Below are 21,587 nucleotides of genomic sequence, written 5' to 3' on the forward strand. Positions count from 1 at the left end.
AATAGTGAATGTAAATGAAGATTTTTCAATTGAGAGCTGTATACACAGAAATTGCAAAGCATCATTGTGGTTACTGCAGCAAACTCTTGTTTGGCAACAATCTTCAAAACTTACTTACATGACATTTCAGATCCAAGATCCAAAATCTGCTTCCTGAGCTTCCCAAACTGACAGCTTAACCTACTGCTGAGGGGGCCACCAGTTCAAGAGATGGGTGTAACTATTTTAATGTCTGTATACAGCCCTTTTAGGTGAATTCCACCTCCAATTTTTACATTTTAATCCCTGCCTCTTTAACAGACGTTGCAGCAAAGGATGTAATACAGTTGTTCATTATGCCAAGAAAATACCAATTAGCCATCAGACAATTCAATAAGCTTTGTGTAAATATACTGAACAGATGATGTCTTATATAAGTTTGATGAATTAATGCTTAATTTTCTTCCTGCATAACCCCCAAAACAGCCAGCATAAATGTCAAGTGCTAGAGTTCTACTTCTGGGGTGAAACACTCTTTACTTATTTAGCATTGCAAAGTTTCAGCAACAGTGAACAAACATAATGAAATTTTTTGGGTTCCATTCCCCAACAATTCTTTCACCACCACCCCTCTCTCCTGACTTGAACTAACATAGCAGACACTTTAAGTCAACTCTTTTAATTGCTTCCAATTTGCCTGTTTTGCTTTTGGCAATTAGCAAACCAAAATGTTATCATGAAAGAGTCCATCTCATTAATAAGGCCAGGTTTTCCCTCTACTAAAATATGCAGGCACTCTGTTCTTTATTACCAGCAGGAGATAAATGGATGGTTTTCGTTGCTGAAGAATATATAATGGTTAAAAAGTCACTTTTTTCCTCCAGCTCTACATAAATCACAGAACTAGTCAATATTTAATAATGCTTGCCTTGGTCTGGAGTCCCTTGATCACCCCTGTCATGTGTAATAGCTCCCTCTCCGATATCTTTGACATAAAAGCCCAGCTTTACTGCAATACTAACATGTAGAGGGTCATTACGAATCGACATTTACCTTAATCTGTGACTGCCAACCATGAACCGATAAATTCCAGTAGATTCCACTGGGAGAAATCAGTAAACTTCTCAGTGGAAAGAACTGAAGGAAAATTCTGCCGAGAACAGAATATATTTTCTACAAGGGCTGCTCTGTAAATGGTTCCGACTTTTGAAAGTTCTCTAGCTGCACAGCTTTGCAACATTTAATACCGTTTTGATGGTTTGAGAGACGGGATGACAACCAAGGATGACACGACTTAGAAAGGAAGCAGAAATTTTCTCTGCAAAAACAATGTAAGATTAAACACAAGGGGAATATGGCTTTTGCATTATTCACCCTGCTGCCTTGGCGGAAATGGCTGTGCTGTCAGGGGTCCAGCCAAAATGTTGCTCCTCTTTTTCAAATTGATCATCACTCCTTCTCCTCCTAATCTTACACAAGTGCTTCACAGCAGAATACATCAAAGCCTTCATTGCATAAAAAAGGGAACACAACAGCCTTTGTGAGGGGTCAGCCCAGACTGCCTACCACACATTACATTCTTCAACGGTTGCGTTTCTCCAAACAGCACAGAAACAAATTAATTTATATACTGCCTTGTAGAGGACAGCAATTACAGTGTGTATGTTCTCTTTAGCACCAATACTGGCAACAACAAACCTTTGTCATTCTGAGCCGAAAAAAGAAGCAAGTTATGAAGCCATCATTGATTCAATTATGTGTCTGCATATACAAGACTGATTAAATTTGTATACAGTACATAGAAGGATTAAATGTCAGCCAAACATTATTTTCAAACAAATTTTGTATTATATTTATATGAAAACATTTGTAGAGTTGCCTGATGTCAACCATGCTATTTAAAGTGCACTAAAAATTAATGACAATATTGTTAGGTATAATTCATGAATATTATTTGTGTACAATATTTTATTATTTATTATAGCTTAGAGCATGCTTAATAGCTCAAACTGACATATTAAACACATGCATTTTTGTGAACATTCATTTTTACTCACTGCCCAAGTCTTTTACATCTTTATAATAACTAGAGGACAGCATTTTACTTGCAATTGAAAAATACACGCTTTGTGTAACACATTTGGAAAACATGTCTCTTTACATTCTTTAGTGAGTTATATAGCCCTTTACACACGGCTAACACCCCTGTCTAACTCTACCTGCTCTGATTCGGCAACATTTGCACCAAGACCACATTGCTATGTTCAGGTTTACAACACACAAGAAAGAAACAAAAAGTCCAACCCACAGAACAACTAGCGGAAATGAAACAGCAGCCCACAATACAGTAAGATTCAACAGATAACTTTTGATTTGGATGTTGAGTCTCTTATACAGAAATAGAGTCACATTTCCTTTCTTCTTTTTAGAAATAAGTGTCTAATTTCACTGAATAATTTTTTATGTACCTGGCTGTTTGTAAGCCTTGCTTCTTTATGACTGCTTACATGAATTTCAAATATACCCATGATCAACTATATTATGAACAACTCTCATGAATGCCTCCCACTTATATATGCAAACAACCTGAAATTTGGTGAGTCTAGCTTCCTTATCTGAATTAAGGTTGTGAGATAAGGCTCTATGTGTATATCTAGAGAGCAAATGAATGCAGGAGGCTTATCTTTATTTGGCAATTTATGTGCTTGTACAAATGTAAAGCACCATAAATCAAAGCAGCTGTTCTTAAAGAATAAAATTGATAATTCTAAAATAATCAATGGAGCGACAAAACAAGCAGGAAATACATAGTGCTGAAGGAATTAAGGAAAAAATTAAATGGAATATCAATGAAATGATTACACTTATTACAAAGGAAAAAAAATATTACCTTGATCATCATAGAAGAGACCAGTGACAAGGACTGTGTAAGCCAATTTTCCATTAGGATTATTTGGGGAAAGCCATTTTAATTGAACTTCTTTGGATCCATTAACAGTAGCAAACACATCAATTGTTCCCTGCGGGGAAGCTTCCATGGTCCAAGCTTCTACCTGTAAGTTCAACCATAAGATCAAGGTTTATTGCCATGGTTTATAAAGAGAGAAGGAATGAGAAATGCGAGATAAAAAGAAAAGTTATTTCTCAGGAAAAAACACTGTAAATGTCTTAATTTTGAAGCATTTTACTTTCATTTCATCTGCATTTGCTTGAAGCTGTCCAGCAGCTAACATACTTTATACAGAGACCCCTGTAAGGAACAGGGAACAAGAAACTGGGAAAGAATAATTAGTTTCTTAAAAACACCATTGCACCTCATGTGGGTGAATAAGCTTAGCACTAGCGGAGGAAGCAGAAATAGAAAACCACAGATTTTTTTTAGTTTCTATATTTTAAAAGACAACTGTAAGGAAAATGCATTAAAATGCTGTAGCAAATTATTACAGATATTTGATAGAGAAAAAAATATTCTTTGGAGAGTATTTGTTGCTCCCTGAATTATCTTTTAATTTGACTTAACAGATTCAATTTCCAATAAAAAGTAGGCCTTTAAGAGAAAATAAAATATTATAACTTTTTAATATAAATACTCATTCAATATTATAGAAATTTAGCACTGAAATTTCATGACTTGTAGTGAATACTGCTATGGAACAAAATAATTTGCTAAACCTTTATTTATGGCAACAAGTTTGTTTTTCATACATGATTTATCTGGTATTTTCTAAGGTAGAAGATGGTTTCACACCGTTCTAAGTGCCTCACAAATACAAGCTCATGGGAATGATAATAAATGTTATTTTTCATGTGCCACACCTGCCATCAAAACAACCAAACATACTTGCTCTGTCCTTGAAACGTAAATGTTTTAATTTTTAGCATGTACACTTTTGAAAGCTTATTGTTAACAAGTGCCAGGCTATATTGCTGAAGCACATCACTATCTCTACATGTGCTTCTATATTCACATACTATTATATTTGAGAAAGCTGAGCAGCTGCAGTAAAGTCAACAGAGTAGTGTACATGCTTAAAATAAACAACTGCTTCTTACCAGTTTGGATCAGTGCTACACTGATTCTTCGGATATTTCAGTCAAAAACATTCTTATGGAAGAACTGCACTAAAGCGTGCTTTCTAAGTTAAATAATTTCCTGTGAAGTTAGTTGTGCTTCTAAATGCAGGTACTCTGATCTCACCACAACAGAAACATGAGAAATGAATTCTAAGCAATTTTTGTACTGAAAAGAATTAAAATATTCCTAAAACAGTATGAACTTATAGCAATATGTACTACATCCTAAACAGCTGCAACAGCTGTATTGTGTGTCTAGCCCTTTATGACCTGCTATTCTTTTTAGTACAAGAAATATTAATAGAATTAAATGCATTATACTCCACAGATACATCTCTGCAGTGTATTTTAACAATACTCCTTTGTGTTAAAATGCACATTCTGGATATGAACACAAGGCACAGAAAACCTGTTTCATATTTCTTTTTCTAAGCATTACTTTATACACAATTCTGTGATATTGTCAGATGTGTCAGATGTGTTTATTAATAACTTAAAAAATACTCTGCTATCATATAAATAACACAATAACACAACAGGAATACTAATAATACTGGGAAAACACAGTCAACCATCTGAACTGAAAAAAACGAGTACTAGTGTGCACATAAGCTAAAGACCTGAAACTTAGGTTTATTAGCAGTGGGTTGAGGTGACAAACATTCAGTGTTGCCCGTTTACATTTATTTACAAGGTTATTTTCAAGAGCTAACACATTTCAAAACCAGCAGATTTTCAGATCTCCTGAATTCCTCGAAACAATTTATTAGAGGTTACACTATTTCTTCATAATACATGTTTATATTTCCGTTTTTAAAAGCAAAAAAAACCACCAATTACAACAGACACAAAAACATTATCTTGGCTTTACTAGAAAGAGATTAAAAATTAGCATTTCTTGATTTACATGTTACGAACCTGCATCTCACTTGAATCGATCACTGACAAAAATAAACTAAACACGAACTATCTAATACTGAAACACACTAGCTGCTAATGATCTCATAACTGATTTAAGATCTTCAGAGCTACCTTCAGAAACATAAGATGGAGCAATCCCATATTTAGGATAGTCACATAGCACTCATTCATCAATTAGGGCACATTAAGCACAGGATCAGCAACAAAAATAGCTGGAAGCATATCAGTTTACTGCTGGAAGATGTTTCCTTGACTATTTAAAGACAAAACATGTGGGTTTTCTTTTTTTTTTTTTTTTTTTTTTTTTAGGTATTGGATTTATTTTGTACTTGATACAAAAATCTTTCAAGAAATCTAATGAAGATGCAACACTTAAGTGATCCTAAATAAAGATGTTGTACTTCAATTCCTGTCATTAGAAATGGATCACTAGCGTTGGAAAACATTTTGCCTACTAATCATGGGATGCAGATGAGTATCAGATACAAGTGACCCCTACTTTGAACCGTTTGAAAAGTCAAGTTACAAGTCTTCACTTCAGTGGAGATATATAAAAAGTCTACTAAAAATACTTTTTAAAACCTTAACTACTGACGTTCTGTTCTGTCCTTTTGATGTCTATTTGATAAGACAGAAGTACTGAAAACATACGTATTTCATCTGTATGCAAATCTGGTAACTACTTGTCTTAAACATCGCTACCAATAAAATAGATTAGGTTATTGCACATTGAATACCTTAAAACAAGGTTTGGTTTGGGGGTACATGTGAAGTTGTATAAAATGTACAAGAAAAACTGGCAAAAAAGCCATTCAAGCTTTTAAGAGTAAATATCTTTCAAAGTAAAGCAAACTATAAAATGTTTAATGGCTATAAAGTCTAGCCTTCTTCTACAGATAGATGATGTTACCAGCATTTGAGAGAAAGCAATCTTGGAAAGAATACTGAAAAGGTGACTAAGAAATTATATCATAAAAATAAAACCTGGAAGTTCTTTCCAGAGCACAATATAGTGATATTACAAATTATGACAAAAAAAATAAACAGAACAACATGAAAAAAACCTCCATAACCTGCTTTTTCCCTTTTTTTTCCTTTTCTTGTTAGAAAAATGAAAAGCACACACATAAAGCTGAATTAAAGAAAAAAATATAGATCAGTTATGCTGGAAAACAAAATCATGCATAGTAGGTATTATTCCAGCTATTCATCAGCTACAGTACTATGAAATCATAATGGATTTATCAGTTCAGCTAGGTGTCTAAAAACCTTAAAAAAAAATAGAAAGGCCTCAGAAGGCTTGTTTTTCACATGTCAAATATAATACTTCTTTTTTCTCAAATCCTGAACAAAATAGGTTTTTGTACAAGACTGTTAAAATATGTCAGTACAATATTCTGATCACATACTTGCATTCATTAGGTATTTATGAATAACTATATTTTCCTTGCTCCTGTTGCCACTCCTGGCTTCTGCAATTCTCAAATTAACTTCCATCCTTTCAGTCAGGCAGCTAGAAATTTGCCCATTACTGGAATAGTAACTCTTTCTTTAGATATGTCCTTATAAATCTGGCTAAAGCACATCTGCACCTTTCAAACATATTAACTCTTTTTAATGTCAACAATGTGTGTTTCAGTCTCAAATTTTGCCTTTCTTTCCCTGTTCTGCTTTGGAATGGTGCCCAACAATGACCTATCAAATCCTTAGCAGCTCTTAAGCAGGGTGGTTGTTTTTTTTAAAATGTCACATTTTGCCAGACGGGTTAGTACTGACCAGAGTGAATCATAACCATTTACTCCGATATTTACTGTCATCTGACATTTACTATGCTCCCAGAATGCAAATTAAGGTACTCACCAATGGACCCAAAGCACAACCTTTTGCAGTACATGCCTGGACTCTGAAGGAATGCAGACTCCAAGGAGCAAGTCCATGAGCATAACAACTTAGCTGTGACGAATTTTGCATCAGAACACCATCCATATACAATCCATAGCTAGTAATAATACCTATAAAACAATGTGATAGCACTCAATATCTAAACAGCTACAGAGCTTAGAAGAAAAGTAACTCTACAGACATTAGAGTGGTAGTAGTAGCAGTACAAACAGTTTATAGTGAAGCAAGTGTTTAGCAACACGGTGTATACAACACTTTAAAGAAACACATCCTCCCATCTTTTACTGTCGAAAACCCTGCAAGTGGATTGCACCTTTTGAAAACAACTGCACTGTTTCAAAGACCATCCCTTAACAAATTTGTTTCTGAATAGCAGCTAACATCACCTTGGAATCAGGAAAACTGAGACAATTGTGTTTCACAGCCTATTCTGCTTGTCTACACAAGAAGCAGAGAAACAAACAAAACCATCTAACATCTTAACAACTTTGGACTTAGAAAAAAGGATTGTGATCTACATTATAATTGAAGCATAGAAGGACAACTTAGACCAGTGCTATAACTACAATAGATCAGGAACTGATGGGTGGAAGGGTCCTGTTTCAAAACATTTTTACCCACTTTTCTAAACAAAACCACATATAAAAAAAATATTGATTGCTGTTTCCTTCTAAGTATGCTGTAGAAAAAGTCCTGAAGTAAACGATTACTTACATATTCAAACTAAAGAAAGAAAATACATTTTCAAAATCAAAACAAATATTAGCAAGACTTTTAGATAGACGAGAGAATGGTCCTGGTGCAATGGGCTAAGACTAACTCAAAAATTGCAGATGATTGCTTATCTCACTTATGAGAAAACCTAAATCTGTTCTTCCAAAGGTGCATGACAGGATAGCATGAATCCTGTACAGACTGTATATACACAGTGTTTAGAACTGAATAAACTAAAGACTAAATTTTATAGATTGGCTTAGATTTTGGAAGTTGAGATTGCAAAAGGGTATCTTTTTTTTTTTTTTTTCCAGGGCTATTCCTCCATCTTTTTCCCTTCTGAATATTCTCCATTTTTAAAAGCTATATGTAAATCTTAAGGCCAAGATATACTAAGCTATAGGGTGCATTAGAAGTGAATTCATTTCAGAGGATGCCTTCTGATCTTCCCATTATAGAAAACATCTTTGTATTGTAAAAATATAGCACAATTCACCTTTCCTTCCCTTTAAACTGAATTGTTTGAAACTAAACTGAGGAAGATACTGTTTGAAACTGAGAAAAGATTTTCCCCAAAATAAAAATGTACACGCAACTGTTTCAGCTGAAGAGCTATTGAAGAGTTATACTTCAAAAGTTATATATGACAAAACAATGCAGAGCTGCGTATGGTGACGTGATTCACAGATTCCTCAATTCTAGAAAAGCGAGAGGCTAAACTCAAGGCAGATACCAGAGATCTGTGTGTGGGAGGAAGTCCTGGTAAATCTCACATTATCAATCCTACCACGTTTGAAAGGCTTCCTAAAGCAAAAGTCCCTTGGGGTTCTGTGTCTAGTTGCTTGTAAAGCAAGGGTATTAATGGTTGACATTTGCCCTACATCAAATAAACAAATTATACATATATAATTTGCATCAGAACATCATGTATCTATATATGGTACATATATATGTGTGTGTGTGTGTGTGTGTGTGCATAGATATATAATATATACATATATATATTAACAAACATATTTATCTCATAGTAAAAATGTGAACACTGGCATTAAAGATGTGTCTTACAGGAAAAAAAACAACCAACCAACTAACCAACCAACCAAACCCCCCTGAAATACTTTTAGTATCTATCTCAGTAGCAATAACCCTTTACAGGAATCAACATATCATTATTAATTCCTTTGATATTTCTGGTAACAGCACGAATCATAATGTGATCATCTGATATTAACATGGGTGCCATACATGCCTCTATGGGATCCCTACTGTAACTAAGTGTTCATTAACTGGACAAGTATTTTAAAGTGTTCCTAAAGCCACAGCACCTTGCAGCATTCACACTCTGAGGAGCAGCTGGTCAACACTGTGAGCTTTTTTTTCTCTGATGGAGAAGATTACAGAATGAAAAGAAAGAACTAAGTACATTTCAGAACAAAAGAGCTCATAGTTTGACTTTGACTTTGAGATGGGAAGCCATTTTTCTGAGTTAGCTGATAATTATTTTCGGCCAGGGATAAATAACATAGCCTCTCTATTTCACCACTCTATGTTTCCGAAGCATACTGAGAAAAAGTTCAAAGTCTGCCCAAATATTACCTACTTTTTAAAGTCTCTATAGATATGCCTGAAGTTTACCGTCCATGAAGTACTGCAAAGTATAGCACATTTTCGTGTTAAGCACAAGACTTTATGAGCAACATAGTCACCATGAAAAGATGCAGTTTCTTCATAATTATTAAGTCTAGGTAGCTAGATAAAATCTTGGTTTCATTTAAGACAAGATTTCTATTGACTATAGTACAATTATGTTTCACTTAAAGAAAACCAACAAACCAAATAAAGCTTAAACTGAAAAAAACTCCACACTCTTCCCTTTTTCTTCCTCCTCTTCCTTCCCTGGGTAAGACCATATAATCTGTCAATGATATTCCAAACATTAAAGATGAAAAGAGGCTTTGAATCTAAAGTACTACAACCATTTTACTCTTCAGGTACAATCTAGAAGTCAAATCTTAGGACAATGTACTTTTATCTATGTAGATTTTACTGACTACAAGCACAAATCTTCTCTCACAAGCACAAGCATTTTCAGGAACAAGTACTGGATTAGTTCACTGAATAACTAATTACTATACCTAATATTTCCCACACAAATTCCATATAGCCTTGGAAGATACAGTTCAGATCAAGACATAATTTTATCTATAACTATATGGTAAGACTGTAATACGTATGTTATAAAGAATATATTATTCTTTATTGAGACCACTAGAATAGTGGAGGCTCAAAACAGAGTATCTGATGCTGCATGTCATTTCACATAATCATAGAATGGTTAGGTTCGGAAGGGAACTTAAAGATCATCTAGTAATCATTTCACAAGCCTCTCCATATCTTACGCTCAACTAAATGGTCAATATCGCTTATATTACACTATCCACATATGTGATATTTATGTGACAGAAATAGAGGGCTCTGCTGTGAAGTGGCATAACTCTGTGCCATGCACCACCAACCATTTTATTGCTGGTTTAAAAATAAGACAAAAGAAAATGTGCATATTACAAATACATTCAGTGTATCATCTTCCAAATGTCTTTTTTCTCTACCTGGTACATAAATAACATTCCTGAAGCAACTTTTAACAAAGAATTAAGTGTATTGTTTCACGTTTTTCTATGAAATGAAATATTTTTTTTTTCCCACAAAATAATACAAATTAGCCTTACATTCAGCCAAAACTGCAGCCCAGTTATTTTTCGTTGAGGGTGTACTAACACCCTCAGCTGTTTCCTAATAACCTATTTGTTGTATTTCAAAGGAGAGCTAAGCTGTACGTAGTAAATATTGTATTAGCAATAAGAAACAATGTGCAAATGTAGGCATGTATTCCCAAGTTTTAGTTGTTTTAATGGAGCTTGTGGAAATTCAGTTATCAAACTATAGGTCTTTATCTTCTGTGTCGTTGAAATGCATGTATAAACAAATGTATGTATATATATTTATTTGAATAGTTAAGCCACTGTCTAAACTACTTGGATTTTTTCCCCACAGTAAAGAAGGGGTAGTAGGATCAGTTCATGACATGAACTATTACATGTAAAATTATTCAGATTTTAGCCACTAAACCACATATATGATCTTTCTGCCTTCCTTTCTCACTCCCTGCATCCACATCCTTTACCCCTCCCCTTTTTTCTTCCTCTTTGTCTTCCTCTAAGTTTTTGCCACATATGGAATTTTAGATACAGGGTTAGAGGGTTTTTAAAGTGCTAGGAGGCAAAAACTTCCAACATGACTCCTACATAAAGAATCACAAATTATCCACTACATTATTTAACAACAGGCAACATACTCTTATTTCTTTCTAAAAGCAACGTAAGACCTTACAGAATATTACATATATGTACCTTTTATAATTAGCAATTTTGGGGGGATTATTTAAAGTGCCTTGTAGTGAAGTTTTACAAGTAGGATGTGCTGCGCCAAACAGTTGAAGGTGGGGAAGAACTTGCAGGGGAAAAATTAAACTCACGTAAAACCACTGTAAGAAATAATTTATATATATGAATATGATAAGCTAATAAAAAAAAATCTGTTGCTTTAAATTCAGTGATTTTCTCAGTGATTTTCTGTCTATATAACATCCTCTGTTGTGCTTTAAACTGTTACATACAGGATAATAAAATCAAGGTGAATTCCAACACCACATGATACTGTGCAGTAGTGTTAGAAATGTAAAATCTTCCCAAAAGGTTTATACACACGTATATTTCACAGTGGAAATCATTTCTAAACTAAAGAAAGTATATTATTTAGCTTCCACAGCCAGGGAAATGTACACCTTCAAAAGAACTGCGTATAACACAAATCTAATATTACTTATCAATTAATGTAAAAGAAATTAATATTTTATTGGAAGGTGAATTCAACATCCTAGACTGATATTCTCCAAGAATGCCTATTCCTCAGCTCAGTTCTCCTGGAAAACGTTAAACAATGAGATGCAATACACACAAACTATCAAAAGGGAGCACTTTTGAGCCACTAAAACCATGCGATAGGCTGAAACCCCACAATTTCTTAGCTGCAGACAAGATACTATCTCAGGTATTTTATGTGCTAAAATGATCATTAAAAATTAAGCACCACATATAAGCTGCCATTTAGAATATTAATTTACCTTTACTAATCATCTTTTTAACTTGAGGCTAGAAGAGTTCACTTACCATTCGGATACTCAGGCTTAGTCCATGAGATGTTAAAGGAGTCAGATGAGTATGACTGGGCTTTTGGAGCAGGAACACCTTCTGGTGTACTCTCATCTGTTATAGCTGTGCTAGCTTCGCTTATTGAACATCCACCTGCAGTGCAAGCCTTAAAATATGAATCAAAACAAATAAACATATTTTAATGTATTGCCAGTGATTTTAGAAATGCTTTTCTGTGAAGTTTTAGAATTTTTACACATTTAAATTAAGTGTGTGAAGATTCTTTTCTTAGCATGGATTTGTTTACTTCTTTTTAAGCAACAAGATGCGCTACATATGATATTTAGATTTTAGGTAGAATGTAGCTGAAACATTATACTAATGTCTGACTTGCAGTAGTTTGCATTTAAGTGTGAGTCATAATTACAACTAGTTTTCCACTGCTTTTGTAATAACAGTAAAAAAAAAAAAAAAAAAAGGAATACAAAAGGTATCATTTACAGTGCAAAACTGATCAAATTGACACAAGTTCCAGATAAAGAATATACTGACCAACTCTCAATGCACTGAAATCATCTTGATGAATAGTCATTGAGAAAAACATGCCATTCAGACAGTTCTGCCCTTCATGAAAGCACACAGTTATGTGCAAGTGCAATTAAAAGAATGAAAAAACACTATTATAAATCAGTATGTAACAGTTATTGCTACATGTTTATGAATCATAAAGTCAAATCATTTGTATTTCAGTTACCAGACAAGAAAGATGGATTACACTAGTTTTATATTTTGCTTGATTAAGAAAAAATACAATGTGCAAAAAATAAATGTGCATATCGCCTCACAACAAGCTTTTAAAGTTTTACATTTTTACACATAAGACTCCACAGCTACGGTGTCTACATGTACTGGTTTTCCAATTACTTGCACTAAGATGAGTGAAAAGAGACAGGAGTTCTTACAGAAGTTAAAAAAAAAAAAAACAAACCTGAACAAGAATATAGAAACTCTGTACTGGATTTAAAGATTCCTTAGCTTATTGTTTGTTTAGAAATAAAATAAATCAAAACCTGAACTCAACAAAGATCCAGATTCAGACATACTTCTAATTAAAGCTTATGGAATCATCTCTTTTTTAGGAGTTGCTTATGTGCTGAAGTGTGTGCCCTGCACATAAAGAAAATATAACATTGCCCAGATCTCCAGAAATGTTTCTTTCAAGCTAGTATATTTTATTTGGAAGGATTAGCTTGAATTGCCCATTTTCCAGTGTGTTTCAAATCAGAGACCAGTCAACATCTTTCCTACCCTGCTCCAAAAGTGTATGCTAATTATTTACCCATGGGTAAAAGTAACAACTGTTTGTAAATGAGAGACTATTTTATATACCAAGATTGTGTTAATGTCACTGGAAATTATACTCCCAACACAACTACAGATTGTGTTCAGTCTGGGCTATCTAATAAAGATGAAAGAATGCAACCTCAGTTTTGGAAACATCTGAAAATGGCATTTACTTTAAACATGATAGTGTTTAAAATAGTCAGGCAATGCTCAGATAATTGTTAGCATTTTGTTTAGGAAAATATGTAAGAACATTATCCTTCCAGAAAATGCAAACTATTCTTCAAATTATTTCACTTCTATTGGCTTAATGAAGAAACTGAAAACACCAGCTCTGGAAGACCTCTTCCTTGCATGCTCCTTATTACCTTGTTAAACAAGTTCCACTGAGCTTTCCTCAGCAGTGGAGCCCTTTTTCATTCAAGGTCTCAGTAACAGCAGCCTTCCCATTTATTTATTTCTTGAATTTCGTGAAACTCAATTTGTGTACCCCTGAAACTTGCTGGGGAATGAAGCGTCTGATTCTTCTAATAAAAACCAGTGAAAGAAAACTCATCTACATTTTAAACAGTGGGTTTTTAGATCAGTGTATCCAAACAGACTGGGCATTGCTGAGACTATCACATCCAGTAATGCTTAAAGCCATGAAATCCCACACCTAGATAGAGCCCCACTATGCCATACTAAACTTCACCAAGAAACAGATTTGAGGCAAATTTTGCAAAAATACCTAGGCATCAAGACAGCCAAAAGACAGATACAAACCATATAACAAGACACCACACAGCGATCCTCCTGTTAGCACCAGAGCCGGCTTAGACACAAAACACAGCCATGAGGAGATACTAGCTTAACAGCTGAATCACAGTAACACCCAAATCATATAAATGGGTGTGCCACCCCGGCTACTAAAGGCAGCCTTGCAGCTTTTCATTTGCTTTCAAACTGGCCTGGCTCACACTCATGCATCTTAGAGCATGAACAGAGCAAAAACAAGTTCCTTTGCACTGATCCATGGAAACATGACTTTAAGACTTCTCAGTTGACTTTTAGAAAGAAGCAGTCAATTTGCTTGCAAAAGTTGTTGCACTAGTTATGAGTACAACTGCTACATATTAAATGGCAGGAATAAATTGTAAAAAGTGGTAAGAACATACAAAGACATTTTGTTAACTTAGTGTACTTATATTAACCTGTCATACAAAAGCTAAAGCCAGCAGCCTGTGAGGTGCTGACAGTTCTGCCGATGAGGATCCCAATTCCTGTGTTCAAAGCAGCAACTTTTGATGACTCAACTTAAAATTTCTCATGTAAACCAAAGCCAGCTTTTGAATGGATACAAAACAAAATTAGTATTACCTGTGAAACAAGAGAAAGAAAAAGGTTCAAGCTGATAAAACTGTTTTATTCTAACCAAAGAAAGCAAGCATTAATTCCCAGTGCTGAAGGTATTCTATTGTTGTCTTTACTTTAAAAGTTTTATTGTAATTCCTATTAAATTATATGTGAAACACTAAATATTCAATTTTTTTCCAGGTGTGTGTGCGTGATATGGTTTTGCTACATTTGATGTTGACATTTGTACACACTGAAACTTTGTAACTTGTAAATCCCTAACATGACATTCTTGTCAAAGTAGTCTGACAAGTTCTAAATACAATGGATTCAAATGTTTTAAGAAAGCTATCACATCTCAGAGATAACGGGCATCCATGCGCTTTTAGACTTGCCATTTTTAGAGCTGCAAGGACATTTAGGTCTTGTAACCTGCCTATCACAGATGATTGCATTTTGTCCAGGTAAATCTGGTTATCTCCATCACCAGAAGACATTATCTTTTCTTACTTTCAGGTTACCACTGATGCAATGAAAATATTAAAAAACAAATCAAAACCACCAATCAAATAGGAAATAAAAATATAAACATCAAAGATTCCTCAAAGTGTATTCAGTAACTTATGGAAAAGCTGTACAAGATGAAGTAAAAACAAAGGCCACACAACACCTGTTTTAACCATGTTCCAAGGCAGAGCCACCAAAAGAAGCACTCCCAGTTGCTCTCCAGATCCTAGCTGTTAATTCTCCCCTGATCCTCTCAACTTGTACCACCCCCCCCCAGGAGCTGGGCAGAAGAATGGAAGGGCTGTCTCACAGTGAAGGACAGCACAAATTCTTTTGATAGTCCCATTTTTATGCTAAAAGGCATAAAATGCCTGTTGTAGTACTGCCCTAGTTTTGGACCCGGTGCTATTTTATATGCTATACAATTTACTATGCCAAAATATCTAGGCACAAATGAATTAATTTCAACATGAATCTAAGCTTTAATTAGACTGAATATCCTTGCTTTTTCAAGTTCAAGTCATCTCCTTATCATCACCTGAAGATAGCTTATTTTTTGTGGTATAATATTTAGAACATTCAAGAGCATGCTAAGAAAAAAATGAATGCATACCCAGTCTACATAAATGTAAATTTATTCATAATCAAGAGCAGAATATTTTTCTATGGCATTTATCAAAGCAAATATCCTTATATAGGTATTGTTATAAAATGAACAGTGTGCTTAAAACAAGGGACAATCCAGTGCTTTTATACACATATTTTCAAGTTTGTTACTGAGCTGAAATTCTTCTATTTCATCATAAAATAAAACTAGTAAGAAAGATACGTAATGAAAACACGAAAGACTTTTATATTGTTTTAAATAAACAAACTGCTGTTTTATACTGAACTCTTTTCCTTTCTGCTGTTTCTTTCTACATACAGATTTTATGAAGAAATAGCAAATTATCATGGTACAAAATGTGAAAGACTAATCAAATACAAGAAACTACTGAATATAAGTTTTTAAGTCTTTCATATACTTCTGGTAAATTCTCAGTTAATCCTTGAAAAAACTCTGTGTTTAAATTATATACATGTTTCTTGAGGGTCAGTTCTGAAACAAAACACTTGTTATTCAGGATGGCTCATCCACCTTGGTTTCAGAAAGATGTTAAAGCAAAGTGGATGCATGAACCATTAAGTATTCAAGATGTTAACCACATCAGAGTAATTTTCACTACTTTACACCTCTACTACACATCTTTAAAACTTACAGCTAGTTTTATGAGGTATTCAGTACCCGGGAAAAGCTGATGAATAGTAAAATCCAGAAAAAGTTCTGTGCTGTTATAGATTACATTCCACTTTGTGAAATTCTGCTCATTTTTGGCAATATAAATCATATAGCGATCTAGGATTCCATTTGCTGCTACTGGTTCTTTCCATCTGCAAATAAAAGCAAAACATGATTAAGACCAGCAAAGATTCAGACCACAGTGAAAAATTTAATGCTTTGTTTAGGGGACTTTGTGGGGTTTTTGTAAGAATTTGAAAACATAGTTGTGTAACCATGAAAATAAGTCAAAGGCATACCTCTAATATAGTATTTGTACTTAATAGGTAAATGACTACAGTAACACACAAAGCAGGGGCTACAAAACAGGCATAGCACCAGAACATATCCTGCACTGAAGTTTTTCAGAGGCTATGCCCATATGTAGGTTATACTGATTGCGTAAAGACAAAATGGAAATTAAGTTGGCAAGTGATAATCAGAAGGTTCACAGAACCACTAAACTAATCACTTCTATGCATTTAATCATAATAAATTTAATTTTATGTCACAAACCCTTCCCCTGATTGAACTCACTAGAATTCTTGAATAAACTGATGTACTATTGTGTTGTCAGGAAAGAAGAAATCATTACTTACTGTACATATATTGTTCTAGGATCCAAAACCGTCAGGACTGGGGCATCTACATGAGACGGTGGTAGCTGTGCTGTAAACAAGGTGACCTGGGAACTGTTTGTACAGCCAGCGAATGTGCATGCACTGAGCAGAAACTGGTGCGGCGTAAAAACAGCTAAATCTAGGGGGAAATAAGGAATATTAGTTTACTTTGTATATTAATTTTACCTTGTTTTTTTATAACTATCGGAGGGTAGTGAATTCACAAAATCAAGAGGAAGAGAGACCTGTATGTCTTAGACGTTTCACGTTTATCCCAGATGAGTGAATATTTGCTGTTTAATAGCAAATAACTGCAAATTTTAACTATTAACAGGTCTATGGGACAGGCATTGGTTGAGATGACCTCATTGCACAGTACATTTACACTTAAATGCACACCACCCAAAGAAAAAGAAAGATGTTAGCCTCTCAGGTGCTATGTACTACATCAATTCTCTACAGTGGCAAATGAACACCTTTAAGATGATTAAATCAAATCAAATTAATGGAAAAACAAGTACAGGTTCATTAACACAGCCAGGTTGCATTTTGTTTAAAAACATGACGTATGGTAAATGAACGTCAAGCAATAATACATACAAGGATTCACTTCATGCAGATTTCATTATAAGCATGAACACAAAGGAAATTCATTGTTGCCACCACTCATACCGGTCAGTTCTTTCTTTGCCTGTCTTCAGCTGCACGAATGACAAACATTTGTAATACTTATTTCACTAAAGACAACCTGTCTAATGCTATAGCAATACAACTATTAAATGGTAATTTTTTATGAAGCTATTCCAATTACAACAGAAAATGGTGACTAAAACGTAGCAACTTTGCTGAATAAATATTCTAAAAGCTCTTCAGCCTCATATATTCTTCCCTATACCAATAAAGGAATGTTTGTCAGAAAAATTATAGTGGGAAAGTAATGCAGACATAATTGTCTAACCTTTTTCTTTTATTTTTTATATTAAAATACAAATCACAGAATTTTAATGAGCAAATCCTTTAAGAAGGAATTTCTAATTGAGCTTTTGGCAACAGTATTAAGGTATACAAGTAAAATGAAGACGTTATAGATAGACATTTTAGTATGCCAGAAAAGTTGTGGGTTTCTCAAGACACAACAAATGCAGGCGACCTCACAGCCAAATAATATCGTTATCATTTTGTGTAAAAATACTGATGAGCACAAATTAAGAGATCGATGACAAAAACATCACTAAAGCAGAAATGGTATAGACCCAAGTTCTTTCTTGTTAGTTTTCTCCTCATATAATGTCCCCAGCCCCTGCTGGAATGGAATTCCTTCTGATTTACTCCACTGTGTGTGAGGAGAGAATGAACTGGTACTACTGAAAAGGCAGTATCATTCAGTGGCGTTGCACTATAGAGCACATGGCAAAGTGTGAGTTAAAAAAAATATAAAAAAAATCATCAAGTGAATGCCTGTAACACAGTGACATGTTTAATCAACATAATGGGTCTGATTCTACCAGGGTTAAGCAGTGCTTATGCGGGTGAGAGGGGGAAAGCACACTCCAGAGCAGGTGCTCAAGCTGGCTCAGCAAGAGGAGAAAGTAAACTCCACACACTGTACCGACGGTATTGCCCTCATTAGTGTACACCTTCTTCTTTGCAGCTGCCATCTGAGAAGTCACAGAAAGTACAAATGGAGATGGAAGTCTGTGACACAAGTATGAGATATTCCATGTTCCGGGTGGGCAAGCAAGTGATAAGAAGGATTTTACTTTTAGCAATCATAAAAGGAACAGCTGAAAGCAATCCATGCAGCTATTTAATTCATATCCTTGTAAATAATGAGCACACATTCTTCTCTGAAATGAAACTACATTGTGTGGCTTCACTTAGCAGGGCAAATAAAACACAGGGGAAGGGAGAAGAGAAAAAGAAGTGGATCTATCTTTTTCCATTTATTTGTGGCGAACACTGTTTTCCTTGTACACAGATTTGTGATAGCGGTTGGAGAGCAGTATTTTTCTCTCCTTTAAGGAACTGTTTTTTAAAATAGGTAGCTTGTACTGAAACCCAGAGTTGATGCACACAGTAGCTGGTGAGACTACTTGCATGCGTAAGAGTTTCTGGAAATATCTAGTCAAATTTGAAGAGGGAGGAACTTTGTCACAGATGAAGAGAATGGAATATGTTTCATTTCCCTCCCTGAAAAAAATAAGTGACTGCAAGTTACTATGTGCATCACAGTGCCTGGAATGGAAAAAACAACAGGATCAAAGATGTGTATTCCTTTTCTTGATTTTTAATACTGCTAATGTATTTTGATTAATAAATGTTGAATAGAATGCTTCAATGGAATCTAAAGATTTAGCTGGGATAAAGTCTAAAAAGAAAAACTGTTAGTGGGAGCAGTAGAAGTAAACACAGTAATTAGAGACATAGCAATGCCACTCAAAGCATGAGCTTTGCAGTCAAGGAAAATCCATAGACTTCATCAAGGTTTGGATGTGTCCATGAATACAGTGTAAGTAGTATTTCTAAAAGGTTAGAACCAGAAACTGACAAACTGAACAACAGAAATCATATTATAATTACTGCAGTTATTTGTCACAATCTGATTTGGCAGATATTTTCCTATTTAAAGTTCAAAGGGTTTCAAAATGGATCAGTGAATTCAAAAACTACAGATACAAACATAAATCTGAACAATAAGGGAGGAGGTTCTTAAAACTACAAAGACACCATTTGTCAAGGTCCTCTAGCAACAATGCCTTGCTTTCCATTTGCTTGATTGCATGATTTGCATAAGATCAAATACAGCAATTGTGGACATGATAAACAGATCCCTCTCAAACACATTAGAAATGGATCCACAAGCATTATCCAGAAATGTGTTACAGGAAAATGCACCCCAGTGATTAATGTCAAACAAACCATCATTTACAATATAGGGTATGAGTTATGTTATGTGTTTATTTGTTATTTTACGATTGATTTCATGCTGTTGCTGGAAGAATTTAATTGATCTCGATTTACAGAATCAACCCAATAAGCAGACAGTTATTTTCTTTTTAACTCACAGCAAAAGCTGAAAGCTTTTTTACACATTCGCTTGATCAAGCTATATTCCTGTGTATTCCATAATTCCGGGTCTCTTGCATTACTTTAAAATAATTTCAAATGCTTTTTATTGCGATTTTACAATAACTACTCTTCTAAATCACTTCTTATCAAAACAAATATAAACTTAAAAATTATGAGAAAAGCCTAAATTTGGGATTTGGTCTTGTACTCATTTCTGGATTCAGAAGGGCAAAGAGCACTAAAGAGTAAACAAAAAAAAAGAGACTTCCTAAAGGGCACAAGATTCCCTCAAATCATTCTATTAAGGTAGCAGGTAGCCAGAAAAAATCAAAACCAGAACAAAATAAAGCTAAACTAAATCACCACATACCTGTTTAAAACCCATTATTTCCTTTCCCCAAAGATAGAGGTGGAGGGGAGGAAGAAGAAGGGCAGGGGAGGAGAAGGGGAAGGGCCCAACCTGTCTTTCCATCTCTTTGACCCTGGGGGCGATACAAACAAACTAAATTCTAACTCACATATCAGCAAGAGAAATGCTAACTATAGTGTCTATCATTAACATCGACATTCGCATACCGCTACATTTATTATATATGTGGTATATGTAGAACTTGCCACACTAACCAAAGCAACTATCTTAAATATCATGATAAATCTAACTACAGTGCTTGGTGTATATCTAGTTTCTAATAACCACCAGCATAAGGTCTTATAACACAATCGATGCATGAGACAGAAAGAATAAAGAATGACTCTGTTTGCATGGTCAATAAGAACACTCACTTTGCTTTGATCAAATTTAATGGGTAGTCATTGAAAGATAATATGCAACACTACAGTGCTACTTTTAGCATGGAATTTGAGAGATGTTTCTAAGATAGAGAAGAAAAACATTGTTACTAGAGTAAAAAAAAACCCAAGCCCAAAATCAGAGATTTAGGAACTTCAGTTTACTATCAAGATGTCAGAGCACACCACAGTTAAAAAGTAGTACAGTATTAATGTCTATAATGTTTTCATTTATCTGTAACATGCAGCATTTTGTATTCACATTTACAGCAAGAGTCACATACCCTTCTTTCCTATTTCTCTTCCACCCTATTTCCACTCTCCCTAGTTTCAGGCATTGACTGTAAGGACCAGAAATGGCAATGTCCTGTCTTGGTGAGCACTCAGCTGAAATGTGACTTGTGTAAGGAACCCTACATAGTTTCTCTTAGTAAAATAATTGAGACAATAGCTATCCCACAGCTATATTCAAAGGAAAATAATACAGCAGCAAGGGGTTGTTAGCAGCACAACAAAGAAAACCTGCTGAGAGAGTATAAAGATGAAACACTTCCAAAGAATTCCAATCACCACATTATTATTGTAGGTAGACTGTACGACTACTTCAGCTCATTACTCACACCCTTATTCTGTTCTCTCATCTTCTTTCTCATAGTTTGTTAAATTACCTCAGAGTAACTTAATTTTTAATTAGAAGGCAAACCCTTTGGGACCATAAATCTGCATCACCAAATACAAGAATATCCCTATCTGATCTTTATACACTATCAAAAAATAAAATCAAATTCATAAAGTAAGTGCCAA

General features: G+C 34.6%; 1 protein-coding gene across 4 annotated transcripts in view; it reads right to left on the reverse strand.

The window, feature by feature from the left end:
* Positions 1–21,587, reverse strand: part of USH2A (usherin) — a 372,149-nt gene that overhangs the window by 170,407 nt on the left and 180,155 nt on the right. For all 4 annotated transcript variants that reach the window (XR_009747198.1, XM_061475268.1, XM_061475270.1 and 1 more), the window contains exons 33-37: positions 16,905–17,064; positions 16,247–16,418; positions 11,820–11,967; positions 6,835–6,986; positions 2,870–3,032 (exon numbers count right to left, since the gene is read on the reverse strand). Coding sequence is in view for 3 of the 4 variants with exons in the window: in XM_061475268.1 (XP_061331252.1) it covers positions 2,870–3,032; positions 6,835–6,986; positions 11,820–11,967; positions 16,247–16,418; positions 16,905–17,064 (795 nt within the window). In the remaining variant the exon portion in view is untranslated. The remainder of the gene's footprint in view (positions 1–2,869; positions 3,033–6,834; positions 6,987–11,819; positions 11,968–16,246; positions 16,419–16,904; positions 17,065–21,587) is intronic.

This window comes from Pezoporus flaviventris, unplaced genomic scaffold, assembly GCF_033815535.1.
Source record: "Pezoporus flaviventris isolate CSIRO_AGI_PZ_B2104156 unplaced genomic scaffold, CSIRO_AGI_Pfla_v1 ptg000083l, whole genome shotgun sequence".
NCBI lineage: Eukaryota > Metazoa > Chordata > Aves > Psittaciformes > Psittacidae > Pezoporus > Pezoporus flaviventris.